We start from the raw sequence: 19,123 nt of genomic DNA, 5'->3' as shown, positions 1-19,123 counted from the left end.
GCTTTTCTTTTTTAAAAAATTTTTTTAACATGTTTTTGTTTTGTTTTGTTTTGGTTTGTTTTGGTTTGGTTTGAGAGACAGAGACAGAGTGTGAGTGGCAGAAGGGTAGAGAGAGAGGGAGATACGGAATCTGAAGCAGGCTCCAGGCTCTGAGCTGTCAGCGCAGAGCCTGACACGGGGCTCGAACTCACAAGATCATGATCTGAGCTGAAGTCGGACACTTAACTGACTGAGCCACCCAGGCGCCCCCTCAATTCCTTGTCAAGAGGTAAAATCATTCTCAACAAATAAGATCAATGTGACTATAGCACGATTGGAAAGAAAATGTTTGCCTTTTTAAGAGAACATGGTGTTTTAAGCAGTTTAGTGTATGCTTTTTTATATGAAAAGTATCATTGTATGCCCGGAAAGCAACACTATCTAAGATAACATTTTATAGGGAAATGTATGTATTCATCTCGTTAATTTATTAAAATAGTTCTACACAAAACATGGTTAGCCTGACTTCAAATGTAGAATTTATTTGAAATACAATTTGCTTTTTTGTTAAATGCCCTGTATGTATACTTATAATTAGTTTAGAGGGCCTTATACAAAAATGTACTCTATACAGTGCCCCGTCCGTGGACAACTTAATTTATTCTATTGCCTTTAGCCAACACACATGGAAGAAAACTCTCAAAACTACCCCTTCAGCCATGATTTCTCTCTCAGGCACAAATTTCATGGGACTTCCAGCATGAAATATTGCCTCTGCACTACACATCACACCCGCCATGAAAACACAGCTTCCATGTCCCACTTCCTGCAACCAAATCACAATCTCTCCTGCGATCTCGCAGTTTCCTTGGTGATTATGTTCCTCCTTTGTTCTAAATCCTTCAGTAGTTCTGGTTATGTGGGTTCTTTGCCAAAAGTCCAAGCCCTGGGCCCAGCCTTAACCCATCTCTCTGACTTTATCATGCCCCTTACCTACCTTCATAAAACCAACAGTCAATTGCGAGGCTAGTACTTGGCACATGATAGATGCTTAAAAAATATTTTTTTAAATGAACAAATGACAAATTCTACCAAACTGAGCCATTTAACGTTCATTAGATGCACTTCCTATCTCTTGTTCTAGAAATGTTTTCTCCAACGTTTGTATTGGACGAAACCACATGTATATATTTCATGGCTTATTATTTTCCAGTTTTGACAATTACATCTTTGTGTCCAAGTAACTGAGACTACTCATGGGCTTCTGATCTCCAGCTAGTCCCAGACAAAGGGACATTTCTTCCTGTCTGGGTTTGTATTTTATTTTTCCTGAGCGAAATTATCTAAATGAACTAAAATATCTCATCTAATGCTTCAGCGGTACTTCACACAAACTGCTGTGGTACAAAGCAAAGTGTAAATATTTGGAGATAACATTTATTCTGCCAGCTTTTATTCAGTGTGTACATTGTACCATATATATGCATATGTATATATATAGAGAGAGTATATATATAGGTAGATATGTACATATATAGATATATATGTATATATATAGATACATATGTATATGTATGTATGTATATATATAGATATAGATACATATGTATATATATATAGATACATTCATGCATATATGCACATACATACCTATACATATATATACACACATGCATGCATATATATACATATATATGTATATGTATGTATATACATATGTATAGATATATATGTATCTCTATATATAGATACACAGAGGAAGTAGATAGGAAGCCCTCCTTTGGTAAATAATCGAGTGACATAAAATGTTAAACATTTTATGATTGAGTATGTGCAAGGTATGGCAGGCTTCTAAAGGAGGGAGTGGTCAAGGAAGGGAGATGGAAGGGGTTCACAGTGGAGATGTGGGAAGTGGGTTTGAGATATGAACAGAATATAAAAGTGCCACGGGAGAAAGGCCACTGTTGCCTGTGGGAAAAGATTGCACAGTAGCTCATAGGGGAAAACACTTGCAGATTCTGGTGCTTGCGTTCAAGATGGATGGAATTTGAGGTACAAGGAAATCATAGCAAGAGTTAGGGCAGCCAGGCCCGGAACACAGAAGGCCTCATATGTCACACTCAGCGATATGGACCTTTCCTGTAGGCATCACAGTTGACATGCTCGACCTTATGCTTCTAAAAATTAAGCTCTGGTAGCAATATGGAGACCTGACTGGCAGAGAGGACAACCTGAAACAAAATAGTAAGGATGCTATTCCAGTAATCGAGGAGCAGAACTGAGCTGTGGGAATAAAATGGCAGTAAGAGAGACAGTATGGAGACAGAACCTCCAGGTTTTCAGTGAGAGAGTGGTAGGGTCCAGGTTCTCTCTTGGCTGCTGGATGGATAACAGCACCCTTTTTCAAAGTGAGGAATATCACTGGAAGGACAGATTTTGGAATAAAGATAGCATTTAGTTTTAAAAGCTGTAGAAGTGGAGATATCTGGTAGGAAAATGGGTATCTGTTTGTGTGTCTCAGGGGACATGTTAGGACTGAGTATGTAGATTTGTAAGCCATCATGTTGGTGCCGACTGGAGCCTGGGGAATAGATACATCATCCAGGTCTACCATGTAGAGTTAAAAGAGAAATAAGTGAAGAGTACAACCTTACAGACTCATCAATATTTGAGCAGAAAAGAAGAGTCTGGTGGGCACAACCCACCCCGTGTTTCTGAGTGGGATTTCCCAGCAGTGTGAGATTTCAAGAACATCCATGCGTAGGTAGGTAACTGGAAAAGAGAGGCGAGAACACCGAGTAGATTTGAGGGCAGCAAGAGCTGATCTTGCTTGTCAAGTGCAGCGCAGAGGTGGAGTAGGATAAGAATTAGAATGGGTCGTTTGGGCCTTATAGCTGGGAGATCACTGGTGACCCTCGACAGGGTGTTTTCTGAGCAGTGTGGGGAAAGGAGCCTGTTGCACTAGGTGGAAGACAGGTGCCGGACTACCCGAGCAAGGACAGGTGCAGTGAGGGGTGGCTGTACTCACCAGACAGCTTGGAACAGAAGTGCTCTGCCCCTAGGTGAGAAGTTGAGCCAGTCATTTAACCTTTCCCCTTGTTGGCTTCCAGTCTGTAAGATGAGGAGGACTGGACTATTTCTAGTTATCTTCCAGCTGCATAATTTCAATGACTTACGGAGTCAATGGATGGATGGTTGGACAATTGGATGTGAGAAGGGACTGAGATGCCACTGACTTCTAAACTCATTTGAGACCTATTAAAAATCGAATTTATAAGGATTAGCTACGCATTAGGGTAGTTTCCAAAGTATCTATTAATTTCAACCAAAAATCTAGACCAATAAGCAGACGGTAACCCAACATTTCCTAAGACCTGTTCCACGAACACCAGCTCAGTAAAATGTAATAGGTATTAGATAAAACTTTTAAGAAATGATTTTTGGTCAAATAAATTTGGGAAACAGAGTCTTAACTAAATCAATTTTTTTCTTCCAAGGTTTTATTTAAATTCAAGTTAGTTAACATATAGTGTAGTATTGATTTCAGGAATACAATGGAATATTACTCAGCCATCAAAAATAATGAAGTCTTTCCATTTGCAACCATGTAGATGGAACTAGAATGTATTATGCTCATTTGAAATAAGTCAGTCAAAGAAAGACAAATACACTATGATTTCACTGATATGTGGAATTTAAGAAACAAAACAGATGAACATAGAGGAAGGGAAGGAAAAATAAAATAAGATAAAAACAGAGAAGGAGGTAAACTCAAATTTCTTGTTTTGCTACATAACTTATCAAGTTCTCTACTACAGTAATATGCACTGTGATTTTCTGACACTTATTTGACCACTTTGTTTTCTTTTATTTCGTCTGATTATATTCAATTCACAGCATTTCTGCTGACTAACAGACTAACATTCTGATTAGCGTACTTTAGTAGACACTGGTCCACTACATTGTCCAAACAATGAAGAAGGAAACTTGATTGATGAGACGATCCCCAAATGACATATCAATTAGACTGTGACCTGTTCGTTGTACATGCTCTTCAGATTCTTCAGAAGTTTCATTGTTTCTTCAACGGCTGTATGAATGCACTGCTTTGTTAACTCAGCAAGCCAAGAGTAGTAGTTAATAGGTTAGCACCTCTGTGGCTGAATGATTTCATTGCAGATCGGGATCACAGCCCAATCCTGGATCCAGTAGCTGAATTCTATCACAGTGAGTGGAGTGATTGCTTTTGCAAACAGCATTCATCTCCTCCCGTGATGTATGTATGCTATGAAATGTGTCTTCGGGGACCAAGAAACACAAAGCTGAGACTGTTGCCTCAAAGTGACTGCAGACTGGGAACTTAATGCAGTCCACAGGTGGGAAAGGCATAAGGCTCTGCTCTGGCTTCCCAGTCTCTGTGCTGTGAGGCAAGAAGCAGCTGAGGCCAGACCTAGAATCCTTGTTACCTTTCCTTTAAGAATTCTTTTCCTCTCAACTCCGCTTGGTTGGTGCTCTTCATAAAATGCCACAGTCAACGTGTTTCCCGGGAAAGAGCTATAATAATCTATTCCCCCAAGCCCCCCTGATTAGGACTGGTGGGTCTCTGGAACTTAGCCCTGCACAGCACCAAACAGCCCCTGGAGCCTGGCCTTGTTTCCTGGTCTCTGCCCTGGACCCCTTCTTTCTCCTCCTTTCTTCTTTCTTTTTATTCTTATTCTTGTTTGCACTGTTTGATCACTTTTAAAGTATACAACAAACCTCTCCCTTTTTCCTTAGATAAAATCAGTCATTAGATCTCATGCTGTAAGTTTCGTTTGGGGTGAAGTTTTCTTAATTAAATCCTCTTACCCTTCCCCCAAATGAAAGGGATTTGCCATTTTTAAATACCTCTGCCACAATCATGTCTGTTTCATTTATGGAGGTAAAGAGATCTCTTAACTACTCATGCTTCTCTATTCAGAAGGGTTTAGAGCCATGTATAAAAAAAAGAAGCTTATGTGGGGCATGCCCTATTCCGGACCATTCTTTAAAAAGAAGATGTGAGGATTTTTTTTTTTTTTCCTGGAAGATCCTAGATGGGAAGATTCTTTAGGTAATTAACACTTAACTTTTACATATGCTATAGTGACAAATAAATGGAAACATTCTAAATGTACAGCAGTAGTAGAATAGTTAAATGCTGTCAGATCATGAACATGGTGATGTTTAAAAATAATCAGTGAGTTGATGGGCGCCTGGGTGGATCAGTCGTTTAAGCGTCCGACTTCGGCTCAGGTCATGATCTCGCGGTCCGTGAGGTCCGAGCCCCACGTCGGTCTCTGTGCTGACAGCTCGGAGCCTGGAGCCTGTTTCAGATTCTCTGTCTCCCTCTCTCTCTGACCCTCCCCCTGTTCATGCTCTGTCTCTCTCTCTGCCAAAAATAAATAAATGTTAAAAAAAATTTTTTTAAATAATCAGTGAGTTGAAAAACTATTAATGATCTATTACAGGAGCTAATCATTTTCAAAACATAGTATGAGCTTAGTGTTGTAAACCGCCACTATGTATGTCTAGAAACAGAGGAAAACTGGAAGGAAAAGCCACGCAGATATACATGCGAGAACCTAGGAGTTGAGAACATAAAATCTGCTCCTAAAGGGAGCTTGAGTATACTTCTGTTCTCTCTCTATCTGTGTTGACTTGAGGGAAGTATGTTTACCTTTTGGAGACTTAGTTGTTGTTGTTGTTGTTGTTTTCATATGTAAAAGGAGGATAAATAATAATACCTATCTCTATATGGTGGTTGGTTGGATGAAATACTATATACCAAGCTCTTAATATAGAGCAATTGCTCAGTTGTAGTAGATATTATTAACAATGCTTTCATTTACCAAAATGTTAACAACGGTCATTTCTAGGCAATGGGGGTCTTGCTTTTTATTATATTTTATGTTTTTTTTTTAATGTCTCTTTTTGAGAGAGAGACAAACAGAGCATGAGTGGGGGAGGGGCAGAGAGAGAGGGAGACACAGAATCCGAAGCAGGCTCCAGGGTCTGAGCTGTCAGCACAGAGCCTGATGTGGGGCTCGAACTCATGAACCGTGAGATCATGATCTGAGCCAAAGTCAGACACTTAACCAACTGAGCCACGCAGGCGCCCCACATTTTATGTTTTTATCAAAATATATAATGCATACAATATAAATGAATAGAGTATGTATTTGATCACGTGCTTAGTTCCTAAACGAGTTTATCTCTGATAAACATTGAATCACTTTCACTTTCATTTGACTTCTATAAAGAAGGCAAAGAGTAGTATCCCTTTGGCATGGAGAAGGAATGCATTGGCCATGGGAAACCCCCCAGTGAATACAGTTTGTCAGTGTCAGGCTTTACACTTGAACTCAAATCTTCCAATTCTAAGTTCACTGTCCATTCTCCAAGGTTGAAGGAAGAAACATATTAGATCTACCTTTCTTGGAACAGTATGGAAAACAAAATCAACTAAGTATTCAAAATAATGAAGAGGTCCTGCATTCAAGGACTGCTTTAACATTTTCTCTTTTTTTCTCTAGCTTTGATTTACGTCTAAGGTAAACTATCTCCCAGCTGCTAGTATGTGCTTCAGCTAGATTGCAGACACCTGTATCTGTGCTGCACATGTGGCTTATTTAATAACAATATGGATCATTAGCATGTTTTAGGAGTGAAAATTGGGTTAGAATCCTTTATAGTATTTCAGAAACTCCAGTGAAATCGTGGAACATTCCTGAATCTTGTACATTATATAAGATTCTGAGATGGAGGGAAAGCTTTCCAGTCCCTTCTAGGCAGAAACTGAGGATCCCTTTTTTAAAACTCATTAAGAAGATTCAGAAATACTTTAAGATAGTGTAACCATAGAAATAGAAAAACAACTAAATTCCTCCCTCTTTTTTTTTTCCCTCCGTAGCTTAAAGGGAGCTGATGCCGGCAATGGGATCAGAGTGTTTGTGCCTGATATCGGGATGTTCATTGCTAGTCTGACCATCTGGCTCGTCTGCAGGAACATAGTTCAGAAACCCGTGACCGAAGAAGGAGCACAGTATAACTCGGAGTTTGAAAATGAAGAATTGGTAAATCTGACGTCCTGCATCCCTCTTCCTTCTTTGATTTCTGAGAGCCTTGACCCTTAATAAGTTGTGGAGAAGTGAAATGTGCATAGCACTTAGGCTCTGCAGAGCTTGGCTTAAATGTTCACAGTTACTTTGCACAACCCTCCCTGCCCCGGTGTAGTTCTGATGGGTAGGCAGTCTCCTCCACACCTTGGCCACCAGGAGACAGTTCAAGGAGTGTGAACACTGCCATTCGTGAGGCATTCACCCCAACCCAGTGTTCTTTTTACTCTCATCTAATATTATCTCTGATGGTTAACCTTTTAAATTCATTATATTGTGGCCCGTTGTCTAGATACCTTAGTCAATACAAAATATTTAGAGAAGTAGCACCTGGTAGTTTTAGGAAAAAAAAGTAATTCCTTCCTGAAGGGAAGCTTTCTGGTCTGTGTACTTTGCTCTTCAGAGAAGAATTGTGTTCAGAGCATGCTTTGATCATTATTTTAAAGCAATCCGGGGCGGGGGTGGGGGAGGAATACACACACACACACACACACACACACACACACACACACACACACCTTTGGAAAAGTATAAGAATTGGAAAAAGGTAAAAATAATGAGGAAAATGTATGTTAATTTTTATCTATATGTTTTAGTAGAAAGAGTTTCAGGAGGAGCAGGGAGCACATCAGATCTCACTCCATGTATGAGAGCAAGTTGGACAGCTCGTCACTGTACCCAGATCTGTTTCAGAATGTTGCTCTGTTCTAACACTGTACTTTGTTATGTGAGTTTCAGTGACGTTGATTTAAAAAGTAATTGATTTGGTAATTGAAAGATGAAATTTGCAAAGGAAAAAATATTGAAAAGACTTACTCTGGACATTTGACACAAGAGACACAACTAGCAAATGTTTTTACTCAGAAGTTGGGCAAGAACTTTCACCTGCAAAACTGGGGTGAATTGAAATCAGTTATTTTGAGAATGGTAATCACAAGGGCATCAGGGAAGACAATTCTCAGTTATAGCAAATGACTTACTTATGTGCCTCAAAAATAGGTAGCAAATTGCCTTGTATGGTTATTAAAAAAAACAATAAAGAAAGCGAAGATATAATTCAATAAATCCATACAGACTAGAACTGATATTACTACCTAAAATCATTATGGGTAAAAAATAAATGATCACATTGTATATCAATATTCTGCTTTTTTAAAGGCAGACGTTAACAAGTACTTGATGTAAAAAGCAATTATAGCAAGATAGCAACTAACCTTATCTTTCATTTATGTCTACAAACTCTGTAGGACTTATCAGTGTCTTAAAAATGGGTAAAACTATGAAAGTGCCTTTTCTTCTTGTTGGCTTCACAATTTTAAAGCAGAACTTAAATTTTAATTTCTACTTTTACATTTGATTTTTACTTATAATAGTTACAGTTTTGAAAATAATCTGGCTTTGATAATTACTGCCCAAAATTGTCCAAGTTTGGTGAAAGTAAACCCAGGAACTTGAGCTCTCCAGACTTAGGATTTTTCATTACTATTATTTATAAAAGCAAGACTGGTTTTCCGTTATCCTCATATTACGGATAGAGGGTAAAGGATGCTTGTTGCAAATTGAGTGGACTCAGAAGGCAGACTTGGAAGCTACCTAACAGTGTTAGTGTGATGTCGAGAAATGTGTTTATTCTCTTTCTTCTGCAAAATGAGGATGATCATAATCCTACGTTGTAGAGTTGCTGCAACCACTAAATGAAATGTCAAATAAAACACACCTAGGGCAGCGCCTGCTCATTGGGCTGCTTAATAAGATGCTACTTGCTCTCCGCATCCTGCTCTTCTCCAATTGGAAAGTTACTGGAGCAGTTTCAAATTCCGAGTCCTCTTAGAATGATAGAAAGTTAAGCTGGGCGGTGTGTTTGAGGCCAACCTACTCAGTAAGAGTCTCTTATTCGTCACTGAGCCATAAATGAATCACAAAGCTTCTTAGGAAAAGAACTTCTGTCACCGAGGACAAACGCTCTTTTGCCATAGGACTAAGAAAGCCTACATTGACTGACGGAAGGTCATGGATATCAGGTTATGGTTGAGGTCACACATCTGGTGAAGAAGAGAACACAAAACCATCACATGGATTAATTCTAAAATCATGTTTCCTTCCTGATTTCTCACAGCTCTCAAAGATACACTCAGGATACCTCTCTCCTGTTTAAAATTTGTTTAAATATCTGTACTCCCTATATTATCAATCACATTATTTAAAAATTACAATAAATTGGGGCACCTGGGTGTCTCAGTCGGTTAAGCGTCCGACTTCGGCTCAGGTCATGATCTCACGTTCTGTGAGTTCGAGCCCCGCGTCGGGATCTGTGCTGACAGCTCAGAGCCTGGAGCCTGCTTCAGATTCTGTATCTCTGTCTCTCTCTGCCCCTCCCCTGTGCTCGCTCTCTCTCTCTCTCTCTCTCTCAAAAATAAATAATAAATATTAAAAAATTTAAAATAACAATAAATTGATAGACATTCTATATTACTTATTTGGGGATTTGAAAATACTAAATATTATTATGAGGTCGATTTCTTTCTCATTTACATTTGTTTTGGCCTCCTTTAGATATTAATTTCCATCCTCTTAGCACATTCCAGCCCACCAGGTGGCCAGGGAGAAGCAGGCTGGTGTGTGAATCTTCTGAGACGAATCCACAAGGAAATATTTCTAACATGTGAACAATCTTGCTCAAGTCTGAAAAGAATAGAAACACATGGCCGAAATAAGTAGGGAAGTTATTTTGTTTTGGAAGGTCCCAACATATTTCTTCCCTTTTATAAATCTTGACATTTGCGCCAATGTTTGTTTTTTGAGGATCCTTTGAAAAAATAGTGTTTGCGGGTATTTCTTCTCCTTTCATTTATCTCAAGAGAGAAACGGCGAGATTAATCCATTGGTGCCTGAGAGACTTTTTTCAAATCCAGCATTGTTTTAAACTAGCAACTAATCTCTGGAGAAGACTCCTGCGTCTTTCGTAACCTTCCTCGACTGGATAGTGAGGCTCAAGTTTGGTGTTTTAAAGGGCATCGCAAATCCCAGAATTCCCCCCAGAAATCCCCAGGGGAAGTCAGTGGGTGGGAGAACCTGTTTCGCTTTTGCATCGTACAGAGAACAGACCTCAGTAAGGGAGCCAACTCCTCAAGTACCAGGAAGGTTCTCTTTAACTGACACATCTGTGGGCTTGTTTACCTGTTCATTGTAACTCAGAAGCACATCTACAAATCCTAACTGGGAGAAAGATTCCTAATCTTAAATCTTAAAAAAAAAAAAAAAAGTTATGTTATGAAAATTAAATTGTGTAGAAAAGGGCTTCCTGCTCAAACACTTTGTAATTTCACCAAACTGCTATTATCTTGTGTATTTCTGTAAAACTAGCTCTTTCTATTTAATGAGATTTCAGGCTTTATTTTTTGGGGAAACAAATAGTATTTTAATATATTATGAAAACAAATTTATGATAAACTAAATGTTTATTCAAATAGGAATTTTAGTCATGACTTGGTCTGGTTAAATAGTCTGACAAATCAAATGTGAAGCATAAAAAAAGAATATTTCAGGGGCACCTGTGTGGTTTAGTTGCTTGAACATCTGACTCTTGATTTCTGCTCAGGTCATGATCCCAGGGTCATGGGATCAAGCCTTGCACTGGGCTCCATGCAAGCGTGGAGACTGCTTGAGATTGTCTGTCTCTCTTCCTCTGCCCCTCTCTCCTGCTTGCGTGCTCTGTCTCTAAAACAGCTTTTTTTTTAATATAATTTAAAAAAAAAAAGAATATTTCAGTGTAAGTCATCCGCCATCTGTTAAAAGTTTGGGGATTCAACATTTGGATCCTGCTAACGTTATCTGGAAATTCATTCTGAGCCTCAAAACCTGTGCCCTCCTTTCTAAAATCTAACGTGAACCAGGCTCCTGTGGCATCCACATTCTGGCACATAAAATGACCAATGGGGCTATGCCTCAGGTTTCAGCTTTGAGGTTCAAGTTACTATTTTTTTTTTGGAAGAACAACAACAACAAAAAAGAATGAAAGAAACCCATCATTTTGTTGTCACCTTCTCAATAAGCATTCAGCATCTCCCCTGAGATGTAGTCCAAAATCACTTGCTTTAAGTGATCAGATTTAAGACAGATCACTGTCTTTTCAGGTCTTTCCAGTGGCATTTGGAATGTTAGCAAGTGGGGACAACTGCTTCCCCCCACCAAAATGCAGCATGCTTGGTCTGCCTTCTCTGGGTTAAACACATTTACAACTTGGGGGAACCTTAAGGGTGGTGATTTTAGATGCCATTCATTTAAATAAAGAGAAAGTTTTTAACTGGAGGAAACCATTGGCCTGTTGTCTTCAGAAAGCTCCAGGAGAGCTCAGTATTACAGTCTGAGCAACAAAGTATCACAGGGACAAGTTAACTTCAGATCCCTGACTAAATTTACCCCCCACTGTCTTCCAGATACATCTTCCTGGACACCAGGTGAGAGCATGAGGTCCCTCTCATCCTTTCCTCCGATAGAAACACACGTGGGGAGCATACCCATGTGACAGTCAGAGGCGTCCTTATCACATAGAAAGGCAGGGACATTCTATTATTGACAGTATGTTAATTGAGTGAACTTTGTCTAGACTGGACTTGACTATGTGACTGATAGTAAAAATAAAAGAAGAATCAGCAGTTAGGAAGAGAGCTCAAATATTTTTAAATTATTAAAATCAAATGATTTCAAATTAAATACATCTTCATTTCTCCCACCCATTTGTTCATTTGACAACATTTAACAGTGTGTGACTAATCTCTGCTTTTTTTAAAGAAATCAAAGCTTCAGGGGCACCTGGGTGGCTCAGTCCGTTAAGCATCCAACTTCGGCTTAGGTCATGGTCTCACGGTTTGTGGGTTCGAGCCACGCATCGGGCTCTGTGCTGACAGCTCAGAGCCTGGAGCCTGCTTCGGATTCTGTGTCTCCCTCTGTCTCCACCTCTGCCCTGCTCACACTCTGTCTCTCAGAAATAAATAAACATTAAAAAAAAATCAAAGCTTCAAGGTAGACTTTTACCCTTAAACAGTATGTCTTGATCAATGTTTTTAGAAATTCTCAGCATATTTTGTTCTGTGTTTGGAATATTTGATAGGTGATTTTGTGCATCTGAAGTGCAAATAACAACAAAAGGGTCCCAAGGGAAACTCGCGTGGGGAAGTTGCAGGGCCTGGTGTCCCTCCAGTGAGGGCGTGCGGTCGGGCACACATGTGATGGGAGGAACCCACGTGCCCCACCCCTGCCACCTGGTCCTGCTTCAGAGGCTCTGCGTCACCCTCACTCCTTCCAGGGTGGTCATGCTCTCCATCCTTCTCTCAGCTGCAAATACCCCTGACATGGAGTTGTCACCAACTTGGTTTCATTGAACTGCCCAGGTTTCTTTTTTTTTCAATATATGAAGTTTATTGTCAAATTGGTTTCCATACAACACCCAGTGCTCATCCCAAAAGGTGCCCTCCTCAATACCCATCACCCACCCACCCCTCCCTCCCACCCCCTATCAACCCTCAGTTTGTTCTCAGTTTTTAAGAGTCTCTTATGCTTTGGCTCTCTCCCACTCTAACCTCTTTTTTTTTTCCTTCCCCTCCCCCATGGGTTTCTGTTAAGTTTCTCAGGATCCACATAAGAGTGAAACCATATGGTATCTGTCTTTCTCTGTCGGACATATTTCACTTAGCATAACACTCTCCAGTTCCATCCATGTTTCTACAAAGGGCCATATTTCATTCTTTCTCATTGTCACGTAGTATTCCATTGTGTATATAAACCACAATTTCTTTATCCATTCATCAGTTGATGGACATTTAGGCTCTTTCCATAATTTGGCTATTGTTGAGAGTGCTGCTATAAACATTGGGGTACAAGTGCCCCTATGCATCAGTACTCCTGTATCCCTTGGGTAAATTCCTAGCAGTGCTATTGCTGGGTCATAGGGTAGGTCTATTTTTAATTTTTTGAGGAATCTCCACGCTGTTTTCCAGAGTGGCTGCACCAATTTGCATTCCCACCAACAGTGCCAGAGGGTTCCCGTTTCTCCACATCCTCTCCAGCATCTATAGTCTCCTGATTTGTTCATTTTGGCCATGCTGACTGGCATGAGGTGATATCTGAGTGTGGTTTTGATTTGTATTTCCCTGATGAGGAGCGACGTTGAGCATCTTTTCATGTGCTGCCCAGGTTTCTTTCAAAGTGTTGGTGGTGTGTTTGAGGGCAGGAGCAAGACCTCCCAGCCCTGCCCCCACCAGCCTGCCTGCTGACTGCCCACCCAGTTAACAGGAGCACCGTTCACTGTCACTGGAGCCCCAAGCCCTGGTACGACACTGGGTCCCTTGGGCCGCTTATCCATTACCATCAAAAAGTCCCATGGGTCCTCCCTTCACATTGTGTCTAAACTGTTCACTTTTCTGTCTCTACTGCCACGATCCTTCTCCCACCTCTCAACTAGACCACTGAGTAACCTCCTACCAGACCGCCTCACTTCCAGCTTCCGTTCTTACCCTACCCCACGGATACCACGCATAGCATCTGGATTATCCTTGTAAAATTATAAATCGAACCGTGTCACTTCCTTAGGTAAAACACGTCATTGGATTCCCATGAAAGGAGAACAAAATTCGGGCTCCTAACGCTGAGGGCTATGGCGCTTCCTGCCTTTACATCCTCACCCTGTGCCCTGCCCCACTCCCACTCTGTGCTGTGCCCACACTGCCCCCCTCTCTGTGCCCAGCACCGGCCAGCTCTTTCCCTTCTGCCAGGCGATTCACTCCCTGCTCATTGCATGGCTGATTCCTCCTCCATCATCAGGCGAGCTCTTTAGCATAGAGGCCTTTGCTGACTAACCTCCCAGATTATTCCCCATCTCTGTATCCACCTTGTTGTACCCATAACATTTATCATAATCTGTAACTATTCTGCATAATGCTTTTTTTGTTATTTACTTTCTGTCTCCCTCAGTAAACTGTAAGCTCTCTGAGGGAGAGGATCACATCTGTCTTGTTCTTTGTTGCCGCAAATCCTAAGTTAGCAAAGTGATCTGAAATTGTACACATGGTAATACTCAAATACTTATCAAGTTAATTGGTTAAGCACTGGTTGATTAATATGGAGGCTTGCACAATGCAATCCAAAGTGTAAAACTAAAGGAACAAAGTGTAAAGTATCAGTCCTGGGCGAGGGTTGTTTGCAAAGAGCTGCTTCTCCCACAAACTGTCAGAAAAATCCACACGCCTGTCTTGAGTGGTCTCTCCTTGCTGTGACTGCACAAAAGGATGTGTATTTATCCATGGGCATGCTTTTTTATTCAGTATCTGCTATGTGCCAGGATGGGCAGAAGCTAATATCTAAGAGGGACTGTTCTTTAGCTTTTTTTCTTTGCTTTCCAAGACATTTGCTCTTTTTTTTCTATCATGTTTGCTTTCGGTATAACTGGTATTGGGCATTCCAAATCCCTGTGGTCAGTTGCAACCCCCCTTTCCCTCTCAATGTTCTTAGGATCTTATAGTCAGATTTTAGAAATAGTCGTATACACCTGGTTTATTTCCTCTGAGTGAGTGCAAACCTCTCTAGATCTTGCACAGTGCTCAGAGCAGAGCTCAGGGTCAGGAAAAGTTCTGAGAGGAGGGAGGAACAGGAAGGGAGGATGGAGAAGGAATACTGTGGATCCCAGTGCAGCTATAGCACTGTTCAGCCTTGTAAGGTTTTAATAACAAAAGCATGCATTTTATTTGCATCTTAGTCCATCAGAAGGAATTCTACAGAAGGAATTCTGAAAGATTTGGGAACCGGACGGATTGTGTGCCCTCAAAATGTTGCTTTGTTATCACTCCCTGAATTCTTTATTTCTAGAGGGAGCACCGGGTGTGTCCATTAGAAGAGCTAAACTCAGCTGCTTCTTATAAGAGAAAATGGGTGGTTCAGGGTCAGGAATAATCTCTACAACCAAAGACAAACTGAGTAGATGATATCAGGTTGTGTGTGTGTGTGTGTGTGTGTGTGTATTTTAATACTGACTTAGTTTTACAGTGTTCCATTAAGTGATGTTTTTAAATAAACCTTAAAGAGGACTTGGCAGGTCCTTTTAAAGATACAAACCTTTAAAATAATGGTCAGTCCCATTTGGCTCCTCTCCATTTTTGTTCATTTCCCTTTCTAATGACTTTCAGGTGATTCTCAAAGACTGTGGCAATTTCTAACTTGGGGACTTGACCTGGGAAGTTTATGAAGGTTCCGATGCAAGGCGCATCCCAGACCTATGGAATCGAAGTGTCTGGGAGGCCGAGAAATGGGCATGGTGGCCCCAGGCTCCACTGCTCTCACAAGTTTGGAAAAATCACCTTTCTAGAACAAGGGTAGCAACGGAATGAAATATTTGCTTCATCTGCACGATGTTCTCACAGTAGGCTTGAGTAACATACATGACATCATAGAGACAAGATTCTCTCTGCTTACTTCACAGGCAGGGCTGTGCCTACAGCGTCTGTCTGTCTTCTGCAATGAGGCACCACACTTGCTTCTATCTTTCTTGGGCTCTTCTGTTGAGATGAGCCCATTCTGTAAAGATAAATTGTTAACTTTCAATAATAAACAATAAACAACTCGTGACACTTTAGAAAAATGTTCCCTTTGCCTCCCAGATACTTGGCTCATTGTTTGTGACTTTGATACACCCCCATTGAAATGTTTTTAATAGCCTGCTTGTAGCCACAAAGAAGAAAGCGGATTCATCTAACGAGAAGTTCTGGGCTAACGCGCAAATGTTGCCTGAAACCGGAAGGAGGTCGCACAGATAAATTACTTCCATGTATTTTCCAATTAAAGGAGTCTGCCCAGCGTCTGAGTCCAACAAAATAATCTGCAGTGTGATCTAGTCTGCCAAGCGTGGAATCAATTGATTGGGGGTTGCAGACGTAGCCTGTGCATGGATTCTAGTTCGGCTGCTTCAAAATCACGTACGGCAGCTCTTTGATTGTACAGATTCCTGAGATTCACTCCCAGAATTTCTGATTTAGGAAGTTTGAGGTGAGGCTTGATACCCATCCCTTTAAGGGTTCTCAGGTGATCTCCAGGACTTACCCCAACCCAGGATGAATCATGGAGTGCTCAGAGCTAAAGAAAAATGGATGTTTGTGCTCCACCCTGAGGCAGTTCCCTGTCCCATTTGAGTGGAAATGGCTGCTGACGCTGTGCTAAGTGTGGATGTGGCCGTGGTGGGAAGCAGCTGCGGGTTGAGAAGGGGGTGGCTGCTTGGTAAAAGCATGACCTTGCATGCATTTGGTCCCAGAGCAGCGAGAGCTTCCTCTCGTGAAATGAGAGGGTCTATCGTAATATGTGCTGGAACATTCGAAGTCAGGAACTTTCAGCAAAGGCAAGTTAAAGGATTTACATGTCTTCAAATAAGTTTTAGATGTTGACACGGGCGGTAATAATATGGAATATTTTATATGCCTTTCTGAACTGTAAAGGGTTCTCTTTGTCTTTAATTTCTAAGACAGCTCTGGAACCAGGGGGATTAAGTCTTCATTTACAGCTACTCCTTAAAGCCGGGACAAATTATGGCTCCCCCAAGCAAGGGTGCTTATTAGTAAATACGGTTAAGCGAGTGGATGCTGTTCCAGAGGATCGGTGTTTATACTTCAGCAGACGAATCATTTAGGAGGAGAAAGCCTGCCCATTAATAAGCAGACCTGCCATGACTAATGGCTGTTCTGGCCCCAGCCTGGACAGTGACGGCTCACGGAGGCCAACCTGGCTCTCTTTCGGCCCTCTTTCAGCTTGGCAGGTTTAGAAAGCGTTTCCAACTGAGGTCCCCAGGGATTCCGGTACAAAAATGCTGAAAACCCTCCAGTACAGTGGTATGTTTATAAAAGTCACAGGGGCCCTGGTCCCACCCGAGAGAGGTCAAGGAAATGCATTTGTCTAACCTCACAAAGTCTTGACCAGAGAATCTTATTTGATTTAATCTATATCCGTAGCAGTTCTGCAATTGAATAACAAGTCATTTATTATGAAAGTTAGGAGTGTGTTTCTGACTGGGACCCAGGCAGCACTGGCTGTGTTCTCTCTCCATGTCTCCTTTTTCAAGTACGGTGACTGAAGGTTTTGGCCAAACTTTCTTCCTCAAGGAGGATTTTTATGGGTCGCCTTGTTGTGAGGGGGATATTAAGCAACACGTGCCCCATGAGTGCATGCTTTGTATATAGACAGCAGTGTGGGCCCCATATCAGCAGTCTCACTGGGCAGATCCCCATAGAAACTCTGCTTGGGGGAGCTGGAGTAGGTAGAAAGGCTTAGGAGATGGAGAGAGGATCACGTTCCATGTGTATTCCAAGGCCAAGAGTGTGGATTCTGGATTCTCCATATGCCTGCTTCCCAGGGTGCTTCTAGACAGAAATGAGGATAAGCCTAGAGAGACAGACTGGTTCTACTTGTGGTAGCATCTGAGGGGTAGTCAACCTCTGTATTCTCTCTAGGTAATCTCACCAGACCCCTGACTTTAAAACCATCTCTATGTCCCTGAACTTCAAATAGACCTCTCCAGTTTTCCACCTCCCTCCAGCATTCCAGATTCCTATCCTGGCTGCCCATATAACACCTCCAACAAGAATGCTTGAAGGGCATCTCAGAACTGAATTTCCCCCAACCCTCTCGCCCCTGGTTATCCCTGTCTCCTCAATAATGACAGAAATACAGGAACTTTCTTTGCTTCTCCTCTGTCCCTCCACCCTCCACATCAAATTTACCAGCGAGTCCTGCTGACTTGACCTTTAAGACAAACTGCAAAGACATGAACCTCCCTTCAGCTCTGTGAGTTCCTGTCTCCTTGACCACAGCAATAGCCTCCTAGCTGCAGTCTGCCTTGGCATCACCATGTGAAACAGACCACATGAGAGCCCCCACTAGGTGGAGTGGTTGGTGATCAAACTCCCTTTAGAGTGAATTCAAGAGAAGTTAGGCGTAGGGGAAGTGGTGCCATGTTTTTAGCCCAACTCTTGGGAGAGTCACTTTGAGAGGCAAATGTGGTTTGGAGGCCACTTGGGTTGGAATTGGTGAGGCGTATTTGTTTGTTGATGGGGAGATATGGGCGGAAGGGAGCAGGAGGTGACGCAGGGGAAAGAGAAGGACTGCCCTTCTCCCTGGTCTCCCAGGGCATACGACTCATCCACAGTCACAGGACAGGGAATCCGAGTGCCACTGCACAGGTTAGCTCTAGGTCTGTAGGTTGATGTGCTTGATGTGGTTTTGGAGTGGTGGTGGGGGTCCAGAGCCGACAGCCATGAAAGAGTTCTTGAGACACCTTTGGTGCAAAAAGGTGATTTTATTGAAGCAGTGGGACAGGACCTGTGGGTAGAAAGAGCTGCACTGGGGTTGTGAAGAGTGACTGATTATATACTACAGAATTGGGGGGCCAGTAAGGAAAAAGGGAGGTTCCAAAAGGACTTTCATATGTTCAAGAGGACTCATAAGATACTGAGTCCTTGGTATTGTTGAGCTGGTTGATTTTCCCTCTAGCAAAGTGTTAACATTAAGACAGTAGGGGGTTCCTGGAGGAATGTTATACTCTGTATTTGCCTCAAGTATTTGTCAAGGGGCTGCAGGTTATAAAGAAATTTAATGTTATTTACATTTTCTTCCTGCCTTTGTTCTGCACATCACTAAGGAGGGGAAGGTGATGTTAGGGCTCCAGGTAACTGAGTCTTTGGATGTCTGGAAGTCTGGCTGTTATTATAACATTGCCTTTTTTTGTCACTTACTAAGACATTTGCAAACTGATTTCTATCAGTTAACCATTTGTTTTCCCCTTTTTCCCCTCCCTTTGTTCTTGGACAGCCAGGGTCTGAGGAATGTCACTGTGGGGGTCGGGGGGAGCAATTGTTAGCTTGTACTTTGTCCTCAGCATGTCTTTGGCTCCCTGTCATGTTGGTGGGGTGCTCTCCCCCCTTCTCTCAGTGAAGTAGGACGTGGGCTCATCAGCTGACTGACAACTGACAAGGAGG

At 41.7% G+C, this 19,123-nt stretch overlaps 1 protein-coding gene across 7 annotated transcripts in view; it reads left to right on the top strand.

Moving 5' to 3' along the window:
- Nucleotides 1-19,123, top strand: part of LOC106989609 (piezo-type mechanosensitive ion channel component 2) — a 462,833-nt gene that overhangs the window by 250,652 nt on the left and 193,058 nt on the right. For all 7 annotated transcript variants that reach the window (XR_008291831.1, XM_053206463.1, XM_053206461.1 and 4 more), the window contains exon 5: nucleotides 6,911-7,073. Coding sequence is in view for 6 of the 7 variants with exons in the window: in XM_053206463.1 (XP_053062438.1) it covers nucleotides 6,911-7,073 (163 nt within the window). In the remaining variant the exon portion in view is untranslated. The remainder of the gene's footprint in view (nucleotides 1-6,910; nucleotides 7,074-19,123) is intronic.

Source organism: Acinonyx jubatus, chromosome D3 (genome assembly GCF_027475565.1).
Source record: "Acinonyx jubatus isolate Ajub_Pintada_27869175 chromosome D3, VMU_Ajub_asm_v1.0, whole genome shotgun sequence".
Lineage (NCBI taxonomy): Eukaryota > Metazoa > Chordata > Mammalia > Carnivora > Felidae > Acinonyx > Acinonyx jubatus.
Note: the sequence above shows the minus strand (reverse complement) of the source record. Positions and strands in the feature narration are given on the sequence as shown.